The sequence below is a fragment of the Tinamus guttatus genome, unplaced genomic scaffold (assembly GCF_059628265.1).
Source record: "Tinamus guttatus ecotype Peru unplaced genomic scaffold, ASM5962826v1 Tinamus_guttatus_pri_ptg000038l, whole genome shotgun sequence".
NCBI classification, from domain to species: domain Eukaryota; kingdom Metazoa; phylum Chordata; class Aves; order Tinamiformes; family Tinamidae; genus Tinamus; species Tinamus guttatus.
This window is the reverse complement of record NW_028288572.1, coordinates 5,199,606-5,226,344: the sequence shown is the minus strand read 5'-3', so window position 1 is coordinate 5,226,344 and position 26,739 is coordinate 5,199,606. Positions and strand designations below refer to the sequence as shown.

Sequence of the window (26,739 nt, the reverse complement as noted above, 5' to 3'; positions counted from 1 at the left end):
GCTGTCTCAGATGCATACAGGTCTGTACTTCAAGGCGATCAAAGCTGAGAAGAACCTACCCAATCTCCTTATTGCCTTTGCTTCAACTGGACCAGAACAGATAAAGTTGCCTGCTTTTCCATGGTTAACTCCCTCCACAATTTATATTCTAGATTAGTCCAGTCATGGGTATATTCTTGCCCCTATTTGCAGGTAACAGAAAGTGTGAGACTATGCTGCTGTGCTGAGCCTACAGCTATTATGGTTAGACACTCAAAGGTGAATTATTTGATGAATGTAAGGAATTTGAGTCTCATAGCAATATCACATCCAGAAAATAATCACACTTCTTTTAAAAAAAATTAAACCCTTTTTATTTGTATATTTATTTTATATATAAAAGAAATACAAAAAAAAAAAAAAAGAACACAAACAAAATGTCAATTATGGCAATTCAGTTTTATCAGTCCCCTCTGCCTGGGCTGCTGCCTCAGATCCGCCAGGAGTGAGCAAAGTCCTCCGATTGTAATGTCCCTTTATGATTCCAGAGTTATTGTTCTCATTAAGAATTTGCTTCTGTTTTTGCCTGTTAAGAGACTGTACAAGTCCTAATACAACAGCTGCTAATGAATACTGTCCAGTCAGTTTTCTTGGTTGTAAGATTAAAGGATTTGGTTGAACTCTTCCTAGAAGAAAATATGTTTTGATTTTTCCTTCCTGTTCACTGATACCTTTAACATAAATCTCTCCTCGGTAGTCAAAGGCAAATCCCCGGTCCTTCAGGATCTGATACGTTTCTTCAGGCACTTGTATTCTGTCACTAACACCTGTGCTGTCCATTCGACTCGCTAAATTAACTGTTTTGCCCCATATATCATACTGGGGTTTCTTAGCACCAATAACTCCTGCTACGACGGAGCCATGGCTAATCCCTATTGAAAAAAAAAAAAAAAAAAAAAAAGAGGAAATAGTGAGTTAGACAAGGAAAGTTGAAAGTCATGTTTTCAGTTAAGAAACAGAAGCCTGATTCAGATACACTTATCTCTAAACTTAGGTAAAAGATGTAGGAAGAGAGAAAGAAAGAGAAAGAAGGAAAGAGAAGAAAGAAGAGAAGAGAACATGAAAAGTGCTACCTTCACAGTAATTTTACAGCGAACCTGTCACAGTGGGACTTTAATATTTCCCTGGCATCTTAAATCTGTGCACTGTTCTCAAAGCTCCTTTAAACTGATTCTTATGTAACAGGAAAGATCTTTCTGGTTCTACATTTGTTGAAGGCAACCCTAGTTGTGCTCTACAGTCAAGAATATAGGAATATGCATTCCTATATTCTTTGAAGTGAAAATATTGAAGTATTCTTACTCAGTTATTAGAAGAATCCATTCTGTAAGAATGTTTGTTAAGTACAAAATAAGAAATAATGTGGAAGAAGCTATTTCTTTTCTACAGCATTGTTTTAAGAATAAATCTGATGCCAGTGAAAGGCGATTTATTCTTCAGGGAAAGTATGTTTGGAGGATTTTTTTGTAGATTAATTTTTAGAAATTGGTTATAGAAATGCTTTCCAAATGCTTTTCCAAACATTTATGATGTATAATAAAATCATCAGAAGTGATGTGTTTGCCTGACATATCTTGGGAACTGTCAGAAAGCCCTCAGAAATAGCAGATACTGCACCCCTTCATGCTGTGACTGATTAACGCATTTCAATTTTTGTTTGACAGGATTGCATGTAAAACACATGTTTCTTATGGCAGATTTTGGTGTATTGACAAGCGCTTCAGATTGAATGAGAAGACACCAGATGTGTTCCTGCTATAGAGCATATATTCTGGGCATCATTTTGTGTACCACTGGGGTCATTTCACCAAGTAGAATAAGTTCCTATCACAGCAGTTCAGAGGTACTGCTATTGAGCCAGGTCAGGTCAGAACTGTAATTCAATTTCTGTGCAGAGCCAAATTACTTCATAGACTTGGTCTTACCCCATATTGGCTCTTTGTCAGACTTGTCAAAGACAATAGATAATTTTGCTATCCATAGAAAATTTGTGAAAACTTAGGACATCTCTACTCCCCCTAAATTACAGCTGATATTCTGGGAACAGTGTATATCTTATTTTTAGCTTTGCCTGTGATTACGTCAATGTAAAAACAGGACATATAATCTCTTAAAAGGAACATGTGCTTGCAATGCTTCTGAGATTTCCTTGCAGAGCTGGATATTGCAGGTGAAATTACATTTTAATTCTCATGCGTGAACTCGGCTTACCAATGCGAAGTTCAAAGTTGTTAAACGAATGCTTGTTGATCTCCTGTATGCTTTCATTCAGGGCTATGGAGAAGTCAGCCAGAGCACACAAATGTCCCCATTTGTCTTCACATTGCTAAGAAGTCAATTATAAAAGAATATGTTATAAATGTTTAATGTTTGCCTGTATGACAGTTCCCATCCATCCCCATTAAGTGCCAAGAATTTGCAATTTTTGAGAGCAGTCTAAAAATGCAGACCCAAGGGTGGTAGGGTAGTATTAGTGGTGAAATAACATTTCCCATTTATATTACAGCATTTGTATACCTGAATGCAGAGAAATCTTACTGTGAAGCACAGAAGAAAGTAAATTCCTAGCAGGAATTTGAAGGGCAATCATTGAAATTAACTGGACATGTGAAATCCACCTAAGACTGAGAAAGGCAAGGATTTAGATAACTTGAGCGGGAGAGAGAAAAATTAATGAGAATGGAGGAACACCCAGGTAAGCAAGAAGTAGAGGAAAAGATGAGAAATACATCATTTTCCTGTGAAGCCATCACTCAGGAAAAGCACTGACTCCAGTGCTCCCAGGGATGGAAAACTGACCATGTAAGCCAGGCAACCTAATACACTGTAGGAGACAGAGAAGTGGCTGTTCCTTGTCTCATAAATTTATTCCACTTGAAGAAGCAGAGTGAATCCCTGTTTCTTTCCTTGGGTTCTGTACAAGCAGGAGAGAGCAGTGTCAGGCTCCTTCCCCTGTGGATATGAATGGAGGTGGGAGGAGCAGTCTCTATGGTTCCCATTCCCATGGAATAGGAACTTTCTCATTCCCCTGGGGCAGGGGCTGTCCAGAGGGAGTAAGAATCTCCTTAAATATTCTGACTGGGTGGTGTTTTGACCCAGTAATGTTATGATGTTGCACCATCTATTCTGAAGCCTAACAAATTGTTCATTAAAGGAAGATCCAGGCAATAGGAATAAAGAATTGGGAGGCCCCATTGGGTCATCCAGTCCAACCCTTTGCTGTTTGAGCATCCGGAATAGTTGATCCTTGATCTTCTTAGTGTCATCCTGATCTGGTCACATATTGCCCTTTCCTTCTCTTTAGCCATATTTGATTCAGAGTGAACCATCACTCCTGCAGCACCCTTAACCTCTTTGATGCTGATAAGGTGGAATACATATATGTATGAAGGTAGGTTTATTTAAATCATGAAAAGTATATTTAAATCATGAATACTGATTCCTTTAGACTAATATAGTTCAAACAGCAGAGGAACTTATCAGTTTTGGAAATGCAGGAAAGATTTCTTCAACCTATGTGAGTTTTTACCTGTATCTAGAGTCAGACACATTACTTAGGAGTCATGTACCTGTAAGCAGCCCTTTTCTCTAGTGTTCAGTCTTTCTTTGCTCATCTTTTCAAGAAGTATTTTGAACTGAAACAATCAAAAACCTCATGCGGGTTTGGTTCTGTGGATTTCTAGCCTTCAGCATCACTGTTGTTATTCCATAGGTGGGCGTTACTCAGCTGGTTGCATTTGACGTGTATTGCAATGTATTCTAAACAAACACTGGAAAATGTCTGGGTTTTCAAGCTCACTCCAAATTGGATTCTGCTTTCCTGCCAGTTGCAGAAAAGGTGGGCATATCTGATTCTCACTCTCTGGTTGGTTTGGGCAGCGCACCTGCATTTGTGGTGATGTTCCCTGGACAGAGGCAGCAGCCACTGTGCCAGGCACATTGCAACAACTGCTGATTTCCCTTTGGGTGTATTTTAGAGCTTTATCTTTCTTTGAGAACTCTCAGCCATAGTTTTGAATATAATTATGAATGGATTTCTTTCATCTGGCTTCTTAAGGTGTATATGTGTCATCGTGCATGTGTCCAGTGTGTCTGATTTTTCTCTTAGCTTGATTTGAACCTCTGAAAGAGAAGGCAGAGTGCTGATTTCTGGCTTCATTAGATTGTTTAGCTGAAATAATGCCTCTATTTTATTTCTGATGTATAGTTTATTTTGCCATCTGTAGCTATATAGCTACAACTTTGCAATGAAAGTTCAAATGCATTGTTTTCTCTTAAAAATGAACCTCACACTAGTCCAAGTTTGCTGTTGCTAGTTTAATACAGCCTCACTGCCCATAGTTTGTTGGAGGCTGTTAACCAGATTCTGCTCTGAGTTTCTGCTCCTGAGATATAGACAGACCTCCTGTGGATAATCATCAGCATGATAGATATTTTTTTTTCTCTCCCTCGTATAAGCCTAAATTTGAGGAAAGAATCCATATGGTTCTTGTACAGAGCACAAGTTGCCATTTCACTTCATCAAAAAGTGCAACTGTTGTCTGCCAGAAGCTCAAAATGTCTGTTTTCTTTTAACAAACATAGCTCTGTGAATATGTATAAAAATGGCACTAGTATTCTTTGACGTTAAGGGTGAGATCACACCAAAAGCTTGACTTCCTATAAAAGGCTACTCTCTTACCTGTTTTTCAGGTGATAATCCTGACACAGCCATATATGTGCTGCCAATGGTTTTAATTTTTTCAATATCTTGAAATCTCTCTTCACCTAGGAGCTAGTAAAATGTAAGAAAATACAGTTACTTCTTTAATTTCTAATTCTTTCATAGATTTCAAAATGAATCGTTACACTCATGGTTTCTTCGAGCTGGCAGTGGCCCTCAGTTCATCCCAGGCTCTGGGATACACCGAGTTTAAATCTCTGAATTGTTGCTGTACAGTCTACTCACAGAGCACAGGCAAATTAAATCCTGCTGTGCTCTGAAAGGCCGTTTGGAAAAAGCACATGATGGATGATACAAGGCATACATAATCGAAGCTAACACAAATGCAAATGATTCTTGCACTACATGCAATGTAGTCACCTAAAATTAGTGAAGACAAACCCTGTGTGTATGTGGATGTAAGAAAATTTGATCACTTAAAAACATTCCGAAATCTATTTCTCAGTAACTCAGTCTGCTTAAAATAAGTGCTGCTACAGAAAGCTTTCAAATGATAAGACCAGTGAGGAAAGGATTTTAGTCCACCTAAAATAACTATCTGCCCATCTTACAGTCAGTGGATGGAGGCAGATGCCTCCAAAGAACTTTTATCAGTGATCTCTCTCTCCTCATATACTGTGTGGACCAGACATAACATGTCAGTTGGGTGGTTCAGTCCCTATTTTTATAATGTATTTACCTCTTCTACAGAAAATATAGGTAACAAATAGGAAGTGGTAACATCTATATCTACCTAGATTAAGTAGAGCTGCTAAGTAGGCATTAAAACTTGTTAGATTTAGAGTCTGCCAGAAGGGCAATAAGTTTATTGTAGTGACTAAAGCACTCATTGAAGTAAGAATGCCAGTATGGGCCTTGTTTCCAGCCTCTATTCATAGTTTAACTCAGAATTTTCTGCAAAATAAAGACTATATTCCTTTAAAGATGCCCAGCAGAGGTCAAGCTGTCACATGTCTAAACCTCAGGCACAGCAGAGATTTAGGGGAACCCAGCACCTATTGCCTCGTCACAGTCTTCAGAGATTCTTACAGGGGTTAATACCCAAACACCCAGGGAGATATAGGCAAGGTGGTTTGTAATAGATGTAGGAATCAATAAGGTTACATAGGTCTGGGTGGAATGAAAAAGAGATCACAGATAAGGACTTTAAAAATTTCAGTTCTAAAGGCTTAACTTAGTTGGGGCTTAAATGGAAAAAAATCATGCTGTGGTCAGGAAGCAAAATAATGAAAGCTTTTCCTCTTCTTTTATACACTGTCATGCATTCCTTTTCTAAATAGCGGTTTGGAGCATCCTGTCAATTAAAAGCTAAAGGGATTATTTCATTCCAACGGAGAAACATATCAAAGGCACATCACAAAATATCCCCAGACATTGAGCTGACCGCAGCCTACGTCACCCAGAGTCAGGCTCTGGGAAGCTCTGCAGCTCATCTGCAGCCATCCTGCCATCAAAGCTCCATGCAGGAAATGCAAAGCCATACAGTCAATGGCTCCTTTCCAAGTCAGGGAAGTCCAAAAACTTGACCCACTTTGCATTTTCTTCAGACCACTAGTAAAGTCCATTGTCTATTTTTCTCGCTTACAAGGGCTGCCCTTCCAAATGTGATTTTAGAGTAAAGCACTGCTTCTCATAACTCATCTTTTATGAGCAATCTGAGAGCCCCTGGTGTGTCAACAAGGAAGAAAATTATTTTGGTGAGGAAACAGAATTTTTTTTATTTCCAAGTGGTTACTGGAAATCATAGCAAACAACACAATAATTTAATAAGTGCAATAAATCACTAAAACAAATGTTTTTAAGAAGAGATTAGTCTGTTAGTTATTAGGCAATTTAAAGGAAAGAATCACAAGTTATATTCTTTTTTTTTACCATTCATCATTATTTCCAAATCTCATTTTTTCCCTGTTAAATCCTTCTTATAATCTGGGTTCATTCTTAGTTGGGTTTGTTCCCATTTCAAATAAGGATTCATTTGCCTTCTAGTTTATTTGGAATGTGATAGAATGATGGATGCTAACACAGAGGGAAGATATGGGGAATTGTTTCTAAATCAGTTATATATTTTGGTGTTTTAAATGAGCTTGCAAATTTACCAACATAGTCTGGAAAATATTTTCAAATAGTAGAATGTGGTGAACATCTGAAAAGCAACAAATAGCTGTGATCCATGTAAATCTAAGGTTAAATGGAGGTCAGCTGTTGGGTAAGACCCCATAGCACATACATGCAATAAAACACATTCAAGTAGTACAAATGGGAACATTTCAAGACATGTCACGATTATGAAGTAATCTGTTCAGTCTGAAAACAAGATTCTGTTTTCTAGTAGAATCTCTATTTGTGACAACATAACATATTAAAATATGTGGTCCTAAATATCATCTAAACCACTGTAGATAAAGAAAAAGAGGGACTCTACCCAAATAAATAAACAATTCATGAACTAGAAAGCTCTTATTAAAACACAAATCCCAACTGCACCATCACAGAGATACATAAATGATAGATTAAAAAGACTAGATAGAAAATCATTTCCACCAAGACTCATAATCTTCAGAATAGGAGAAATGTCTTTATATTATTTTTTGGTATAGCATCTCCGGGAACGGGAGTTTAGCCCTGAAAGTGTGTTATTAAAACTACAGCCATTAAAAAAAAAAAAAAAAGAGCAATTATAAAAGCAGATCTGCAAAGCTCATGTTTGTTTATTGATGCATGAAATATTCCTGTCAGCCTCTCTGTGCTAGTGTCCAAAGTAGGAAGTCACATATAACTGGATTCTATAATGATGTTATACATCAAATAAAAGATCTCCTTTTGTTAGTCCAGATGTAATGCCTCAAATTCTGCCTCAGTAGACAAAAAGCCTAGAAAATTTGAAAGCCAACTGTTCAGGGCCATTAGGAAAAAAAAATCCTGGGTAAAATGGTGCTTTAAGAAACACCTTCTCCCAAGCGCCTATTTTGGATCAGGTTTCCTAAGAAAGAATTAGCCTTGGATCCTGAGTCTCCTGTGGACTCCTGCTCTGTGCAGGTGGTGATGGTAGGGTTTGTAAGACCACTGTTCACAGTTTTGCTTTGTCTGGCTTTGACTCCCTTACATAGATCCCTTATCTGGAAAATACAATAACAGATCCGGGTGGAAAGATGAAAAGACAAGTCCTCAAAACAAAAAGAAAACACGCAAAGATAACCAGTCTCCTGTCACCATCACACTTTCCAAGCAAGGTGTGTTCGGAATTTTTTCATCTGCTTTCATTCAGAAACATCTCTATCATCCTACGCATGCAGCCTTCCTACTGCTTTTACCTGTGGAAGTCAAGGAGGGGACTCACAGGGTAGAACCTGTTTTGAGATTAAGAACATATTTCAGTGGCTTAAACATGGGCATGTGGCATCACCTCAGATGCCCTAGAGCAAGTTTCTTGGCTGTGTGCCAGGGATTGCTTTGAAACAGCATAAATTTTCTCAAAGTGAAGTATCACATCTGTCAGTTCCATGTGGCTGCCAGAGATACCTTAGGACATGGTGCGCATGGACAAATCACACCAGGTGCCCATGCTTAGTGAGTAGAATCCCGTCTTAAGACTTTTATGTGTGGATGTGAATATGTAGGCAAAGCAATGCTGAGGAGTAACTTTTTTTCTGTGGTTAATAATCTCTTCCCAAGCTGCACTTTTCTTCAAGGGCTACATCAAGACAATGTCAGAAAAAAAAACATCATGAAAAGAAAGGGATAGTGACTTCCCTCAGTGTCAGTCTATAGTCGAATGGAAACATTACGGTCCAGTGAAATGTTGTACCTGAGGTGACTTTTGGTTCTTTCTCCACGGGAAGGATTCCTTACTTCAGTTGTTCTGGCTGTAATATCTATTTTCAATTTGCTTGGACAGATTAAACTAATGGCATGACTATGCTGGAAGTCAGTGGGGATCACATAATTTCATTTACTACCCATATCAAGAACATATCTATTATTTAACTAAAGATGTCTGGGATATAATATGGTCTCTAATTAGACCCTTTATTAATTACAGAACAGGTGTTAGGGACCTCAATGCAGTATTATGTCAGGTTTTTGATGAAAAAGTTGTCTTCAATAATAGCCGCAGCAACAATGCAATTTTGCTGTGAAGATTACATGAGTGTGCATGAGAAAATATTTTAAATTAATTCACAGCAATAGACTTTACATTCAATTTGAGCTATAACATTTTTAATCATATCTGGAAAGAAAAACAAAACTATTAATCAAGAAACATGTTGACAGTTGTGCAAGATCCCAGAAATAAGAATTAAGTGTTTATACCTTTATAGAAAGCTGTTCAAGGTCTCAGCAGGTGGCAAGAGCTTATCTCATAGGAGAACAGTTTAGTTTCCTGCCAGACTGCACAAGGATGCATCAAGCTGTACCCTGCATTCCTCTGTAAATTACATAGATAAACTCCCAGTTTTATCACAATTTAATAAGCTCGACCCTGGTCCAGCATTGATGAACTAACACACTATTGAGCTTCCTCATGAAAAGGTACAAGATGAGGGAGGGTAAAGGTGTAGTTTAGGCCCTGGCCTGGGTTACTTAGATTCTATTTTCTTTCTTGGGCACATGTATCTGTTTTCAAACAACTGCACGAAAGACCCCTTTGCGCCTTGGTTTTCCACTAATAAATTGAAGATAACTTTCACAGGAGCAATGCAGCAATAAATTCTTCAAAATATGTGAGATGTTTTACATACTTGCTGCTTGGGACTGAAGAAAAAAAAAGAAAAAAAAGAAAGAAAAAGTCTCCCCTGATATCTTTTTCTCAGTCTTACACCTTCCACCTTTTCCACTTTCATCTTTCCCTCTGATAGCTTCCTTCAAAACAAAATTCCTTAGGCTAGACCCTCAAAGAGAGGTATGCGCTTAAGGAAAGACTGGGGAAGGACTAAATTAAAAAAAAAAAAAAGCCCTTCTCCACACTCCAGCATTGATTCTTAAATCTCCATCTGAACCCTAGAAAGGCCTAAACTCTGACAGTACTAATTTTTGGGGAGGAAAAAAAAATCTAGGGGCTTAATCTGTAAGAAGTATCTTTGTGTGGATTCAAAAACTAGGCATCCATTATAGACTTGCACCAAAAACTCAATCTTGTGGACTCAACCTTAGTGCCAGTCTTGCCTTACTCAGCAGAACTGTGAAAGAGCTTTTTTTTTCTTTTTCACATTTTTCTCTTTCTCATCAAAGAACTTTACCAAAAGTAGTCATAGGTGATTGTTTCTCTCCCCTTCCAACCTGGATTTTCCATCCTGGGTCAGAGGTCCAATCTCTCTGTTAAACTCAAATGAGTAAAATTCCACTTCTTTTACTTGGGCAGTCTAGGCTATTTACCAACTATTGCACATCACTTGGAGTAGGTTCAAATTCCTAATTCTAAATACATTTAGCCTTAGTTTAATGCACTTCCTAGTTCTTAAGATATTTCAGAGTTCTTATTGAGGCTATCCTTTACCCCTTTTCTCTCCTAATTCCTCTTGGACTCATTGTTGTACCTAATACCATCTATCTTAGCAGCCCTATTAACTACTTGGCAGAGTTTGCAGCTTGATCCATGCTACCTTCTCAGTTTCCAATTTCTCCTTGCTTACAGCTGTCATTAGTTACCCTGGGGACTGATCTATGCTGACTTTTCTTCTCTTTTTTGTCCTATATGTTTCTGTTAGGATTCGGGCCACTATTTCCCAGAGCTGTTGCAAGTTCTTTCTTCTAGAAAATGAAGGCATATTCTCCTTCTAGCAGATTGGAGTAGTTTGTGGTTTTATTTATGTATATTTATCTTCGAGTGATTATATTGATTTCAATCTCTATCTTACTGGCAATACTAAGACCAATGCTTGACAATACTAAGTAAAAAAAGCAAAATAGAATATTGTAATAATTAGATCAAAAAATGCACAATTATTGGAAGTAGGTTAGTAAATTCAATGATCTAGGATTAAATATATAGCGGTTAGGAGCTCATCATTTAAAGTATATCAAATTATCTCTAATGGCTGGTGTTACCTCATCAAAGTCTGCAATGATCTCATTCAGCAAGCGCAGACATTCTACTCCTTGGTTATTCATTTCAGTCTGGGAGTAGAAGTCAGCAAATCCGGGAATGGAAGCAAACATCACACCAACAGCATCATAGGACTGAGAGTATAATTCCTAAGGGAACACAGAGAAAAACATCTTGAGTAGGTAAATAAGGATAAGAAAGTCATTATGTGCACATAAATATATATTTTTCTTAGCTTTTCATATGTGATATACTAATAACTCAGGATAGCATCCATATACTACGTATCCATGACGAGCCAGACTCCATAGGAGGAGTCTACTAGCTCTGCACATTTTTATAATGAAACTTAGACAGGATTTGCTCTTTGTTTGAAAAACTGCTTCTTTTCCATCCAAGATCAGGAAGCCACTACATAAAAAAACTGAAATACAATTTCTAATTTTGATGTTCATGAAGAAATATTCAAAGAAATGAATCATTTGCAGTATGAATACCAAAGAAGCAAACACTTTTAGTCAAGGTTTACAAGGTAAGACATTTAAGACTTCCTCCTAAATGCTTGTGGATGAGAACATATTTGTAATTTTATTTATTAACAGGGACCATTTTAAACATCTAATATGACCTCTTGACGAAAGACCTCATTCAGTGACCATCTTTTCAGGTGGATAATTTATATTTCAGATAACTGCAACTCTTTAAAAGCTTGTTTCTTCATAAATTTTCAGAGAACACTCTGTCTTCTACAACCTATGGTTCTTCTAAAAGTGCTGACTATGGAGCCATTTGGTTGCCTGTCTCTGGGAGAAGATTCCTGCCATTAGGGTTTGGAAGGAGGGAGAACAGAATAGGAGAGGCAACAGCATTAATGGGGACTGAAAGCAGCTTATAAGGGACCAGACACAAAAGGTTTACTGGGATGAAGTATGCCCTGAGCAAACATCTCCTTATGCCACATGTAGAATTCACTCTGAACCACAGATTTATGTAAGTATGGGTTCTTCTGATAAAATGTGTGAAAATATGTTCAGCTATTTTCTGAATATGGAATACATTTTTAGGAAGAAAAACTAATTTCAACTTAAAAATGCCAGGGACAAGAATGCCCACTGCTCCTGGTGTGTTTTCTAGTGGCTAGCATACTACAAACACACCACAAACCCCATTTTCTTTTGTCAAATGTTCCTTGCTTCAGCTTTCTGTCACTGATTCTCTCCCTTGGCGGTGCAAGGCAAAACTCAGTGTAGTACTGCTCTAAGGTTGAACACTTTCGTTTCTGTTCTTGGCTTCTCTTATGACATTCCGGCCTGAAGCAGCTGCTTTGCAATGTTCTTGATAGTTCATTTTAGGAAAGTTTGGTGCTTTGTCCTTATTAGAAAAGAACAGGACTTACTCCTAGATACCATATACCTAATATGAAACCCTCTTCTTCCTTCCCCCTGCTTCTCTCTAGAAAAACGTCTTGAATCCTTGAACCCCTGCACTGCTAATACCTTCAGCAGTTGCTAATACATTTCTCACTGGACTCTTTAGCAATGCCTTCTCCAGGTAAAATGAGAGAATTTTGCTTTCTTCAAAGACACATAACTAGTTTTGCTCACCACTTAGCATTTACACATAATTTCACTGAAGAACATCTGCATTTGGGAGAAGAGACAACATATACTAGAAGGATTGTGGATATATGCACACATACACACTCAGACATACACTTTCTTTAAATCTTGAAGACACAAAACAATTGGCTGAGCGTTCAGCTGTTTTTTTCTTTTTTTGTCCTTTTTTTTCCTATTTTTGATGAGGAGTATCAAGATAGAAATAATATATCCATGAGAATATGCTAACAGTACACATTTAGGAACTCATTTTTTGAGAGCAGAGGAATTAACTTAATAGCCAGACATGAATTGCAGGATTGATTGTATTGAAATCTGGTAGATGCGACAGCCAGCCAGCTCATGCATAAATCATTTCCAAGTATAGTCACTCAGGGAAATTACCTTACAAAAAAAGCAGGGATGGTGGCACTGAATTCAATGGCATGTTATTGAAGCATCAGCAGTGATCCATGAGCATCTGTTTGCTTTTCAAAATTATTATGTATGTGAACATATATGAATGGAGATATAAGAGGACATGTATTCCCTGAGAACTGATAACATAGACAAGACAAAACACAGGTATAGCTGGTGTCAGAATCTACTTCATCTGCAATGAAGTGATTTAACTAGGTTGCTTTTACAGATCCATTTTCTCATGTGCAGAATAGTATTTTTATTGCAGTTTAATACCTGCAGAGTGTAATACTCAAGAGGCTGATTTCTAAAGTGCCTTTCCTTGTAGCTTCTCACTAGGTTGTCTTTCCCTAGGCGCTATTTGAAATCATATCTTCAGAACACAATGACTCCTTATTGTGCACTCTAATTTGGCTGGTTACATGTAGTTTTAAAATGTACAACCAGAAAAGGGGAGTCTCAAATTCAAAAAATAGATAAATCACTGCTGGAACCTGAAACTTGAAACATATGCCACCTCTTCATCTGAAAAGATAATTCCAACATTACATGCTAAAATTCCACTTTTGACATACAGTAAACTCCATTCAGAGAAAACACCATTTGCTGTCTTCCAGATAAGGCATAAGTGACTTATTGCTACTTCCACAATCAAATGCTGGGCTTTCCCTTACCGTTTCAGTAACTCCTCTCCCAAGTCTGTCTTAGGAGGATCTAGAGACTCCATTATTTGATTTTATCGCTTTTTGCACTGTCTGACAGGCTTTCACTGTGTTTCACTTTCACTCACTAATTGTGTCTATGCCCTCTACATACATTCTTTAAGAACACGGCTATAAACTGTGAGGCAATTGTACAAAATAGGTGTTTTTTAACCATGCAAAGAAGCAGTTTAAGAGTAGTTTTAGAGTCATAGGGAATGGTAAAAACATTCTCTTAATTTTGAAGATGCAGGAAACTCAGGTGTGTTCCTGTCTGTTGCACAGACTTCTCACATAACAACATGCAAGATCATAATAACACTTCTGCAGCATTGGCCTGTTTTAAGGTTGCACAGGCATTCTATTAAATTCATGTATCTTTTAAAGAATCCATGATTTTCATAGATTCATAGGTTGGAAGGCACCTCTGGAGGTCATCTAATACTACTCCCACTCACATTTAGGCAGATCCAGTTCAGGGCTGAATATCTCCAAACCTGGAGATTCCACAACCTCTTTGAGCTTCTGATCTAGTATTTGACCACTTGAATGGGGAAGAAGTTTTTGCTGGGATCTAATTGGGATTTTTCTTACTGCAACTTGTGCCCAATGCCTCATGTTTTCCCACTGTGCACCTCTGAGAAACTTCGGATCTGTCTTCTCTAAACTCACACATTAGGCAGTTGAAGACATCAGTAAGATTCATCTTCAGCCTTTTCCTTTTAAGATGAACAGGCCTAGCATCTTACCCTCTGCTTGTATGTCTTGTGCCCCAGTCCCCTAATCATCTCAGTGGCCTTATCCTGGACTTGCTCTAGTGTGTCTATGCCTCTTGTACTGGGGAGCCCAAAACTGAATGTAGTACTCCAATACGGTCTCAGAAGTGCTAAATACAAAATAATAATCACTTTTCATAGACTCATAGAATCGTTATAGTTGGAAAAGACCTTCAAGATCATCAAGTCCAACCATAAATCCCTCAACACCATGCCTGTTAAACCATGTCCCTAAGCACCTCATCCTCATCTGCACATTGTCTTGACCTTAAAGCATGAATTCCTTAAATTTCTTGCCAGATGCCAAATGTGGGAACTATTTGCATACTGAGTCCTATCAAGAATTAAGTAGTAAATATTTTCTATCATCAGATCTGCTTCTCTTCTCCTTGTTAGACGGAATTATCAGAAATAGAGCTGATTGATTGATTGATTGATACATACTTCATTATCTCGATCCTTTTCCAGGAAGTGACGGGCAACGTGACTGGGTAAAATGTTCCGTAGCATATTCTCATTGTGCTCTCTTAATTCCTTCATTTCATTGATTTCTTCTTTTGCTTGAACACGCCACAGAAAATCCAGCCTTGCTGTGTATTCAAGCTGTAGTTCCAGGGAGAAAAAAAAAAGGTAAAAGTGAAACTTGACAAGATAAGAGTAGCTCTTTTACTGACATCATGGAAGGCTACCCCTGCTATATATATGGCTTGGATGCTGTAGAAAAACTTTGACTCCTAAATATTTTATTTCGTTGCCAAAAAAAAGAAAAAATGCTATGCCTATGGTGAATGTCTGAGAGGAAATTTGGAACTATTTATATTTGTCATATTAGTGCTAATCTTAGTGGCTAAAAATTTTCACAAAGTTATTCTCTCTTAAACTGTTCTGTATCAATTAAATAATGACATCAAGGAGTCATACAGGAGTTTAGGTAACGGAAGATGAAGTTCATTTACCAACATAAACCCTTAAATCCCAACATGGAAAAAAAAAGTGTTTTCCTTTTCATATCTGCTTCCAAATGAAATGGGTTTCATGGGGAATCAACAGTGATTCCAAACACTTTGCAGAGAGAGGTCATTTTTTTTCTCAGGGATGAATATCTTTCTCTCAGTAAAACTAAATTCAACAGCTGAAAGTACTGTCAAGGAGAATTTTTAAGTCTGTGATGCCAAAATGATGTATTTCTACTGTTAGGATATGCACTTGCATTTTCAAGTCTTTTAAAGGAGAGTCAAAGACAAATTGTTTGGTATCCCCTGAAGACTCTCTCCCTGTTGTATTGTGCATCCAGTGCCTGTACATGCAAAATGATATACCTTGCTGGCCTTAGCTAAGAAACACAGGGGACAGAATGTACTTTGAAGATTTGATACTCTAGTCAAGAATAATAATCAGATACTCAGCATAGAAACATATTATCCCAGCAAATAAATGCAGTTAAGAATCAGAATAGATGCCAAGCAGCTTGTCAAAAAGTGCTGGGATTAAGAAAGTGGTTGAGATGCAAATCGCAGTAAAGAGCAATCCTGCTTTGGGTGGGAATGACTAACAGAGGATTCAGGTATTGTTTAATGACTCATCTTGTCCCCATTTTTGTCATCGGCTGTGAGCAATGGCAAACATATCAGCAAAAAACATGAAGCCCTTGCAAGGAGGCTTGCAGGTTGACTGTATTCCAGGGAACTTCTAATTTTTAAATTAAAGATCTTCTGTCTTGTGGCTATTAATTCCCTAACATTAACTGCACGTCTGAATAAAGTATCTCTTGCCTCATTTTCCTTATGTTTTTCAGTTTGTCTTTCCCCTTGATTTTCAACATTTTTAACAACTAATGAATTTATTTTTTTTGGAAGTGGTAGTGGAATTCTGTTCTATGAAAGATTAACATCTCCAAACCTGGCTCAGTGGAGTAGCAGATAATTTTTATATTTTAAATAATTTAATTCTGGTTATATATAACTTCACTGTCAAAGGAAAAAAAGTCTTGCTTTTTCAGCAGAGAACTGAGATGATGCTTTCAGTTTTGGGATAAAATGATGAGCTAGACTGAACATTTGAAAATAGATATTTTTTAGAAGTTGCTCTCTTATGTTCTGATATTTGCTAAACCCAGCAAAATTATAGAGCTGAATTTTTGTTCTTGGAAAGAAATGTAATGACTATGCAGTGGCACCCCTGAAGAATGATCGAGCATAATATAAACCTTGAAATGTCCAGGTTTCCTTGCCCTGTCAGGTAGTTCTCAGAAACATCCCTAATTGCACTAGCAAGTAAAGAAAATAGAAACATTACCCTGAAAGCCTAACAGTCCTCATCTCCCTGAACACTGCTACAAACCAGTCTCTCTGCACTGAATTGCCACACATAAAGCAAGCACAAAATAAAGATCAGCACTGAGGAGGCAGAATGCTTTTCTTTGGAGAAGTAGCAAGGGGAAGATTGACATCCCAATGGGGCATTTCCCACTAGGGGAAATAATCTGATTCCAGAAAAGCCAAGTACTTACAAATATGCTTTCTTTACTATCCTAGCATGTGGATACAGAAAGTACAGTGAAGGTGATCTGCAGCATACCATCAGAATTAGGTACTTCATTTATTTTCCTCTTTCCATTAGAGGTATCTCCTCCTTGCATTTCCTACCTCCTCATCCCGTCTTTTGACTACGAGGGAGAAGGCTAAGGTCACGCTTGCTGCAGATGAATTGCTGCATAGGGAAGTCAGTCCTTTCTCCTTTGCAACAGGACTTTGAAGAACTGAGAGCTGAGACACAACTCCCACATCCAGGGCTTATTAGGAGCTTTGCTCTCTGTGTCTGCTCTGGCAAACTTCAAGTTTTTTCGTACACGAAAGAGTCCCAGAAGCAGAGAAGTCAATTATAAAGGCCAAAGCTAGTCTAGACAAGACCACTTATCTACAACTTAGAGAAACCAGAGAAAATGTTTTTCACAGAAAATGGTTTGCATAGAAAATGTTCCCCTTAGCTCATTAAAAAGAGGAAACAGCAGATAAATATGCTTCAGTATAGAATAGTTCTAGAATTGAAATTCATATATATGTATATATATACACATATATATGTTTATTTTATTTTCAATTTGATTTGCAGAAATATTTATGTACAATATTTATTAATTATGAATATATTTTAAATATATTAATACATATTTAAAGTATGTGTTTTTAGATTAAATTTCTAACAGGGAATTATCTTACTTAGCCTATTGTGTTTAGCATCACAGACCATCCAGATTTACTTGCTGAAGTTCATGTGAGGTTTTAAGAAGACTCTGACTAGACAATTTCACAACTTATTTTTTCTTGATAAAAATCTAATTTAAAAATCTGTGCGTAAGAGCAGGGATTGACTTCAAATCACCCTGGATAAAGAAGAGAAGAAAGCTAGGTATTCAGAAGCATATCGCTCATAATCTTGTTCTCGCAAAGTTAATCTTCTTTATAAATCCATCTAAAATAAGACATGTCTTAAACTATTTTATTTAGAATATATATGCAGTTTATGAGAAGCAAAGCTGGGCTGGAGAACAACTTTATCAGAGATGCGTGTTCCCCATCAGTTTGGGCTGTTGCAGAGATTTTGTTTTTGTTAACGTGCTGTGGAACAAATTTTCTATGTTTCTTATTTTGTGCTTATACAGAAACTGTTAGGTTAACCTACAACAGGAAATTAAACGGTGCTGGGAGATAGGCCGGAGCAGATGTTTTTGCATCTGGAAGTTGCCTGGGAGAACATGCAGCGGTTGGCACATTCAGGGACGGTTTCCAGCAGGCAGTTTGGATGCGGCTGTCCCATGTAATAGGACAAGGAGGCTTTACAGAAGAGCAGAAAGCTCCACTGTGCCAAGAGGAGAAGTCTCCCAAGCATCCCAGATCAGGTTTATGTGAAATACAGACATTTACATCCATTTGCATCCTGACTTCAGATGATTTATTCTCAATGCATTGGGTGTTTTAAATTTTACTTGGTCATATTTCACTTTACCTATGCACTACATCTCAATTCTGAAAAAAACAGGCTTATGTATTCCTCCTCAAGGATGCAAGTCCTAAAGCTTTTAGATGCATCAACCCTTTCTACGATCCAAGTAAATCCAGATCCAGGAAAAATGTTTCCTGCCAATGGTCCATTCCCCAGAGTAGTTAGAGTTGATGTTCACACCACTAAAATCACTTCATTTCTTCAAATCTGGTGGTTTTTCCCTACAAACACATTTAGTCAAATCATGGGAGTTTTATTATTTTGTGACTTGTGATTCCCTTTCATCATTTTGCTTTTCTGCCTTCCCAAGGGCACCGGAGCAGTCAGATGCTACTAGAATTATACAATACTTAGGATAGATGAGGTCCCATTTGTTCCTTCTACTTCTATTAACAACTGCAAATTACGTGCCTGCTGCTGAATGTAATATTGTACCTGTTCTTTAAGAACTGCTAAGCAGTGGTAGATGTGGGCTTTCTTTAATCAGATCCTGCACATGGGTTATTCAATTGTTAAAGGTCATATGCTCAAGTGGGTAAAAAGGCAGTTGGTATTTTGAAAATAATTATTGTCACATCCTGCAATTGCCAGTGGCATAGGGAATGGTTAAAGCAAATGTTTGTGTTACCTGTTGACCATGATAAAATACAGCTAAAAGGAACATTGCCATCAGTAGTAAAGATGCTTCCTTTGTACCCAGGAAGTCTGTGCTGAAAAAAAAAAAGAAAAAGAAAAACAGAAAGAGTAAAATACAGTTATTGATTTGTCAGTATTTGTTGTAATCATGAAAGAGTTTCGTTTTGTAACCCTGGTGCTTTTTGTTGTTCACTACAAAACCACTGTGTTTTTGAAAATTTCACTTCATGGCTCTTCCTCTTCCCTGGTAAAAGTCAGTGTACAGCTTCCTTGACATGAAGAATAAGAATTATTTTCAGAGTTTTACACCAAGGAGACTCTTTCTTTGCCATGTTTGATTAGTGAAAGAAAATCAGAGACAATGACAATTATTGTTACCTTCAGTACTTCACTTAGCCATTGGATTGTTTCCTTCTTGTCATATATCGTATTTTCTGGTCTTTGCCCAGATGTCATATCAGTAGATTCTAGCAGCATAACCAATGTTAGAAACTGGAAATGTATCTCAAGTTATTTAACATTTTAGTCAGTATCTTGTTGCTGTAGGAAGCTAGCAAGAAAAATACGTGTGCAGAGCCATATTATGTGTAAAGCTGTGGCTGTTGTGAGTACTATTTTCACCACAAATCCATGCTTGTTTATCTTTCTGTGCATCTTTGGCATAGGATGGTCTGGCTGGCTGGCATATGCCCAGAGGCACAAGCAGTAGCAGTGCAAAATTGGTCAAGTTGCAAAGACTGGAAAAGAAGCTTTTTTCTAAATGAGTTAAATCACAGGTGCTCAGCTTCAGAGTTATTGCAGCACTTAGTGGTCTTCTGACTATGCAAATCTGGGTGCATCTTCTGTCCTTCTATCTGACCTTAAGCTCCTTTCCTAGGCCCGTCCCTCACATGCCCTCCTAGACCATCCCTGTGTTGTCCACACATTTAACAACTATATGTTATAGTTTGAGATCTGTGAAATCCTATCCTCAGAAAATAAACAGTTCACTCCTGTTTTCTTAATTTGAGGTCAGAGTTTTGATCAGTATCTGCACTTTTCAGCACTAGAAGCAACTGGTGTAAAGACTCTGGGAATCATATTATCTAGTTTATTCCCACAGAGCTTCATGTGCTGTGTTTCACTATCATTAAATAACCTTCCAGATTAGGAAATGATCAGTATATACTTTCTAAATACACTTTGTTTATGCCTGAGATATTGCTCTTGGGAAGAAAATACCTTGGCTCCAGAATAAAATTCTTGACCAGATCTAAGGAAATATCCAACCACCTGCTTTTAAGCAACATGGGTGGACTATGACAGATATAAGAGATAATCCTTCTCAATATTTAATTGTCATCATGAAATAAGCATTTTAATTAGGAGGCTTGAGAAAGAATCACATCATAAATCTTTTAGGATTAGTCATTGCCCTTTGCAAACAACTCTAAATTCTTGACTATGGTGCTATTCAGTATGTGCACACTCTGGACATTCTTTTTTCTCCTAAAGGAGGCTACTAACACTTACTCTCCGCTGTGGTTAAAGTTGTCATATTGCAGGAAAAGGGAAGCATAAATAGTCTCAGTCAGGAGAGAATAGATCGCAATCATGATGAGAAGTACTGCCAGCTTCAGAACAGAGTTGAGACGAAGAAAGACTGCACAAGTCACCATTGCCAGCACACCGGTGAAGACGAAATACTGAAGAGAAACATCAGTGGTTGCTTTTAGTGATCAGTGATTACATACCCACCTACAAATATCTACATAAATGACCAAACGATGAAAAGTATCTTTTTTTTTTTTCCTGGATTTTGGAGATCCAGTTGGTCTTACTAGGATTCAGATTAATATCCTACTAAATAGAGCACTCAGTAGAACTCAATAGAACAGAAACTCCTTTTGGGCCATCATTGCATTTTCATACCACTCAAAGAAGGGGAAAAGGCATCCTGTGTAGTGAAAAGAGGAAAAGGCACAGATGCTGCATGTACCTATCCTAGCAGAAAGTCAGCTGAGTGAAAATCATTTCTTTTTCTTTGAATTCTGAAATTCCACAAAAGTCACATAAATCAGGATAAGGAAATCATATTCCTTCTTTCTTTCTTTATTCCTTTCCCATGTTATCTGAACAGAGGATAAATGTCTATTTATTTATTTATTATGTTACAAGCCCAGCTCAGTTTCACTCTTCTCTTAAAACATGATGCCTGGAAGTTTCATTTGTATCTCATTTTCTAATCTCTTCATTGTCTCATTTTTCTCAATGATTGGTCATTTGTCAAATGCAATGCATGCCATTATTATTGGATACAGACAGACAATCATGGCCATGAGCTATTCAGATTTAAAAAAGCAATGCCAGCACCCAAAGTTCAAATGTAGTTTAAATTAGCTCCTATAATCTAGCATTAGGAGAGAACAGCAGAGTTCATTAATTTGAGTGTGCTTTCTCTTCAGCACAGTTCTCTGTAGGAATGTGTGCATCTAGGCAATTTTGCTGTATGCTGGTGGCAACATCATGACACAGCCTTATGACTTCCAAAGCAACATGCTTGTTTTAGTTGCACATGACTAACCCATTGGTTTTGTTACCTGCTTGTTCACCATAGAGAGCATTTTCTTTGCCTCAAATGAAAGTTCAAAATCACTACAGCAGAATCACTGATTATTATTGTTATTATTATTGTTATTTTGCTAGGTAAGAACTATTAGTCTCCTCCAATAGCTTCTTATGAATTAAGTAGCGGATTTTATTCCAGCTGGAACACTGATTTGCTGCTAGATGTGTTTACAATAATTTTAAAATATATAAGGAAAAAAAGCCAAACCTAGAGATCAGAGCAAATGAGATTCTACTTTTAATAAAAAGACAGCTGGAAGGCTTAGTTTGGCCAAGCAGTTAGCAATGTCTTTTTGTGTCATTGATTTCATAGATGGACAAGAATATCACTGAGCACAGATATTCCATTTTCCTTAATGAATTCTATTGAAGAAATAAAATTTGCTTTGACTTTTACTAAAATGCAGGATGCCTTTCATCTCTACTCATGTTTCAGCTTTTTGCTGCATGTTATGTATTTCCATGTATGTCCTTGGCGAGCAAGGACAGTGGAAAATTATACAGCATACATACAGGTTCTGCATGAAGCTCAAAGGTTGAAGCATGAAGGGTTTGGAGTTCATATAGTCTCATAGGGCCTATTACAAGACCTATGAGACCATAGGATTGATTATGTTTTTTAACTGCTTTTCCTTTTTCTCCAGTTTTCCTACCAGCATGTGATAGCTGCAAGGATTCAGATTCACAGAACTATTGAGGCACCTGACTCCAGCCTTAATATATTGCTTGAGGATTTCAGTCAGCAGATACCAGGTAACCTCTGTGGCCCTGTGCCTCAGATTCAAAGTTCCTACCTCAGGATAGGAACAGATGTCTGTAAAAGATGCAGATGAGTTGAATGTCTGGTTCTTCAGTAGTACTGGATTGTCAAAATCACACCATAGCTGTGAATAAAGAAAGAAAACAAAAGCAGTGATATATGGCACATTAGTGACTGGGTGCTTATGGGGCTGGCAGGATTCAGGGATGGAACCTATTGACATCCTACTCCCCTTGGTCCAGTGCCAGCACCCACACTGGTATCAGATGTCTCAGAAGAAACATCGTGCTAAATGAAGGCAAGATGACAATCTTGGTGGTAAAAAGACTGCATATAATACTGCATTTCCCTAATATGACCTGAATCCACTTTAATGTTGTTTCAAATAATTTTAAAAATAAACAAAATAATATTTTTCATTTGCAATATATCATGCTCTTAAATCACAGGGAAATAAAAATGCTAAAGTTTTCATGTTTTGACACTTAAAACAGATGAAGTCTCCTGTCACATATATTAATCCAATCTGGATGTTTATATAAGGTCATTTAATCATCCTGGTATGTGCAAGTTAGTTCCCCTGTTTCTCTTTCCAACAGAGTTAGAGAGTTTGTTTAATGAGCTCCAGTTTCTTATAATTAAATTCTAATGAATTTTGAACTTGGAACTCACTTGTTTGTTCTTTCAGCAACTCAGATATCTCTGCATTGCAGCATATTTTCTCGGTTATTTGTGCAGTGCTCCATTACAACTGATAGCAAATTGTACTTTCTGCAAGTATACAAGGCACATAGGCAGGAGTGCCTCTGTGCCTTTTGAAAATGAAGGGTGCAGGACAACCATCCTGGACATTTTTCTTAGAAGACCTGCAGGATCAGAAATTTTCTTCTATTTTTATACTGGCAAGGAGGTCTTATAGAGAACTCCGGAACTCGCTCTTCTGGTGAAACCAAAATGTTATCTTCTCTGCTGAAAAGAATCTGAGACTTTAGTCCCTTTCTATCTATCTATCTGGGTTGAGTGGATGCAAATAGCTGCAAAGGCAGCTTCTTAAACACATGAAGGTCCCTACCGAGTGCTACATTTCCCTAGAAAGAACGCAGATCACTGCTGGGGTACTTGCTTCATGAAAGTACCCTTTTTTTGGTGGTGGGGGAGGTACAGAAAACAGTTACAATGCAAACTAATATTATGACAGGATTTTGATATACAAAATAATGGGATTATGAGTGTACTGTGATTTCCTGTAAAAGGTAGGACTTGGTGCCTCAAGTCATTGTAATTCTAAATATATGACTATAAATATATGACAGTAATCCAAGAAGAGGCATTATAATGCATTCTTTCCTGATGTGTATTTGTCAAATACATTTTATAAGCCTCTAAATCCCATAACATTCTTCAGTAATCTATACAGTATCACTGTCCTTATCTTCAGCAAGTTTTCAGCACTATTGAACTTCCTATCATTTTAGCAGACTTGTAGTTCCTCTGTAAGTGTAGGAATTGGTGATTACATCTTTCCTCCTCCAGCTCATTGTCCTATCAGTGATTACAGGGTATCACAAGAAAACCAAGACAGATGCTTAATCCCTAGCATACTGACAGCCTATACATAGTCACAGAAGAATGGCAGCAATACAACAAAATACAATTTAATTGTATTTAATGCAATTTAATTTAATACAATTGTTAGCAATGAGAGTGCCAACCCTTGAAGGGTCTGACTTCAGCAGATCTGCTACCATAATATAATAAGCAAAATAATTATTGTTAAAGGACAATTATTGATGCCATTGTTGTGTTATAGTTGCTATTGTCAATATTATCAGTAAGGAAGGAATTATATATTTGCAAAGAATAAAGTTCAGCTGAAAAATACTTCTACGCCTTACTCCAAAGATGCTCTAGGAGAGGAAAGAGCACTGTAAATATTATTTTTAATCCAACAGTGAGATATTTAGCTTCTCCCTGGTGCAGACTTTAACAACTGCTAGGCTTCCTGACATTATTATCTGCCGAATTCATGTGAGGCTTTCTCATGTTTCTGAAGGTGTTCGGATAATCAGCGCTCTATCACATTTGCATCAGTCTTATACCTGTCTTCTAATGATCCCAGTCAGTTACGATGCGACATTGTACACCGCCAGCCAGCCCCACAGTATTCGTCTACCAGTATTTTTATCTAAGCGCAATTATTCTGCAAATCTTGGTACCTGGCTTCCGTCATAGATACACTGATAATCTTTGCTCACTTAACTTTGGGCACTCAGTGTAAATGTGCAAATTAGGAGACCAATCAGTCTAGACTCCTTGTTGGAAAGTGGAGAGAAAAAAATCTCTAAGAGAATATTGCTATCATGCAGAACAAATCTTTGAGGATGCCGGTTATTCTGCACTGACTGTAAAGAAGCTTAGTGTGGCTATGCCTACACTTGGGTTCTTCAGCTGTAGAAGTGGCAAGGTATTATTAGATAATTTTTTTAACTTCCCCCATACTGTTGTTACTGTAGCAGCTTTACCTGATCTTTCCTTTCCATGCAGGTACTTTCTGGGTTTATTGGTCCTTCTCATTTTTTAATAACCCAATTGATAGGAGAACTGCAGCATTAGGAATTTAATATCTATGAGCATCACCTGGATAAACAGTCCTGAAGAAATTGTAGTAGTATATTGGGAAATTACAAATGGTTTGCAAAGTGTGGATATATTGAAAAGAAAGTAGGAGAAGGGTTTTAAAAATAGATGATCCGTATAAGAAATAAATAATTAGATATTTTGGTGAAACATTGTTTAAGCAATAGATTGAATTTCCTGAAGCTGTAGTGCTCTTTTACATTTAAATCATATCTGATTTATAAACACATTACTTAGCAAGTAGTATACCAAGCTTAATAATTCATAAATCATCTTTTCCTGTATAATATTCCCTGTTTCCCTATGAAACTTACAATATTTATGATGGCTCCCAGAAAATTAATCAGAATGGATGCAAATATAATGACATTCCTGGCCAAGTAGGTCTCATTAATCCAGCAGCAAGTTTTCCGGAGCATTAAGGGTAAACATTTGTAATCCTCTGCTGTGGTGATTAGCACAAGAGCAGAGTGCAGCATAATCAGTATAGAAAACTGAATGACCATTGGTATCACCCTGGAAAGAAAAAAACAGAATACAGCATTAAATATTAAAGCAATACCTCTGCTAATAAAAATAAATGGGAAAACAGTTAAGACTAGGAAAATAACAGTTGTCATAAATCAGAAGCAATTACTTTGGAAAGAAACAAAGAGAGAGTGAGTCATTTGTGTTCCATAGAGTTGTTCATGTTCCATAGATTTGACCATCGCTTCATATGGTTTCTTGCTGAGTAACTGCTGTTGAAGTAACATGCCAGTAAAATCACTGCCAGTGCCTCTTACCAGTAGGAATGTCCCTTTTTTTAAGGACTCAGTTCTCCTCTGTGTCTCCTTCAGAGCTGGTCTCTTCACCTTGTAGGATCTGATGATACATTGTAAGAGCTTGTTTCTCTAGGGGAAGTTTGGAAGGGTGTTGTGTTCCTACATTCATACAGTGCAATGCAAGTGCACTGCATTAAACTCCTGCTAGTAACAAAGATCATTGGCTTTAAAGTAAGAAATTGCCTTAAAGCAAGAAATACAGCCTTATTTCTGGCATAGGTCTGGATGTATTAATTATGGAAAGGTAATACTTCCTTAATTTTAGTTAATATTGAGTCCACAGCAGGTAAAAATGCCATCAGTTTCTTAAAAAAAAAAAAAATAATAAAAAAGATCTACTGTTTTCACAGAAACCCTTTGAAATGTTGCATGGATGAAAATGTGCTCAATGATCCAAAAATTTATAAATAAATCATGTCATTTGGCGTATCCTCTCAATTTTCTTATTGCTAATATGATCTTTAATCAAGAATTATTCCATTGAAAAGAATTATCATCCAAAAAGAGGATTCAATTCCCTTGAAAAAAATATTAAAAACAGTTTCTTAACTGTTCAACTTTTTTTAAAAAAGTTTGTTTCTTTTCATCTGGTTTAAATCTGGGACTTGTTATAAGTCAAGCAAATGACATGCTTGAGAAATGTGGCAAATCGTTTTACTCTTCTGAGAACAAAGCCCTCAGCTCCTCACAAGTCAACTATTTGTACCCGTTTGTGCCAGACATTGTCTTTCTGTATTTCTTTTCCCAAAGCTTTTTATTTTGACTGAACTCATGCAAATGAAAAATAACTCCACTGTTCTCTCTGCAAACCAGCCTTCACTCTGCTTCCTCTTGCCTTTTTGCAATACAGAGGATGATTAAAACTGAGTCATGTAGTTAGGTAATTAAAATTACTAGCAACCTAGTTCTGCACGGAGATTTAATCATGGTTTCTCAGAGAATAAAATCTTTGCAAGAAGAGAGTCAGGGCAAT

The 26,739-nt window shown here is 37.3% G+C and overlaps 1 protein-coding gene across 2 annotated transcripts in view; it reads right to left on the bottom strand.

The window, feature by feature from the left end:
- Positions 1 to 326: 326 nt before the first annotated feature.
- ADCY8 (adenylate cyclase 8) overlaps positions 327 to 26,739 on the bottom strand; it is a 121,698-nt gene continuing 95,285 nt past the window's right edge. For both annotated transcript variants that reach the window (XM_088534944.1, XM_088534949.1), the window contains 9 exons: positions 25,257 to 25,458; positions 22,340 to 22,429; positions 20,451 to 20,623; positions 18,931 to 19,012; positions 14,745 to 14,903; positions 10,808 to 10,954; positions 4,721 to 4,813; positions 2,251 to 2,365; positions 327 to 911 (listed from right to left, as the gene is read on the bottom strand). In XM_088534944.1, the coding sequence (XP_088391070.1) occupies positions 424 to 911; positions 2,251 to 2,365; positions 4,721 to 4,813; positions 10,808 to 10,954; positions 14,745 to 14,903; positions 18,931 to 19,012; positions 20,451 to 20,623; positions 22,340 to 22,429; positions 25,257 to 25,458 (1,549 nt within the window). In that variant the 3' untranslated portion in view covers positions 327 to 423. The remainder of the gene's footprint in view (positions 912 to 2,250; positions 2,366 to 4,720; positions 4,814 to 10,807; positions 10,955 to 14,744; positions 14,904 to 18,930; positions 19,013 to 20,450; positions 20,624 to 22,339; positions 22,430 to 25,256; positions 25,459 to 26,739) is intronic.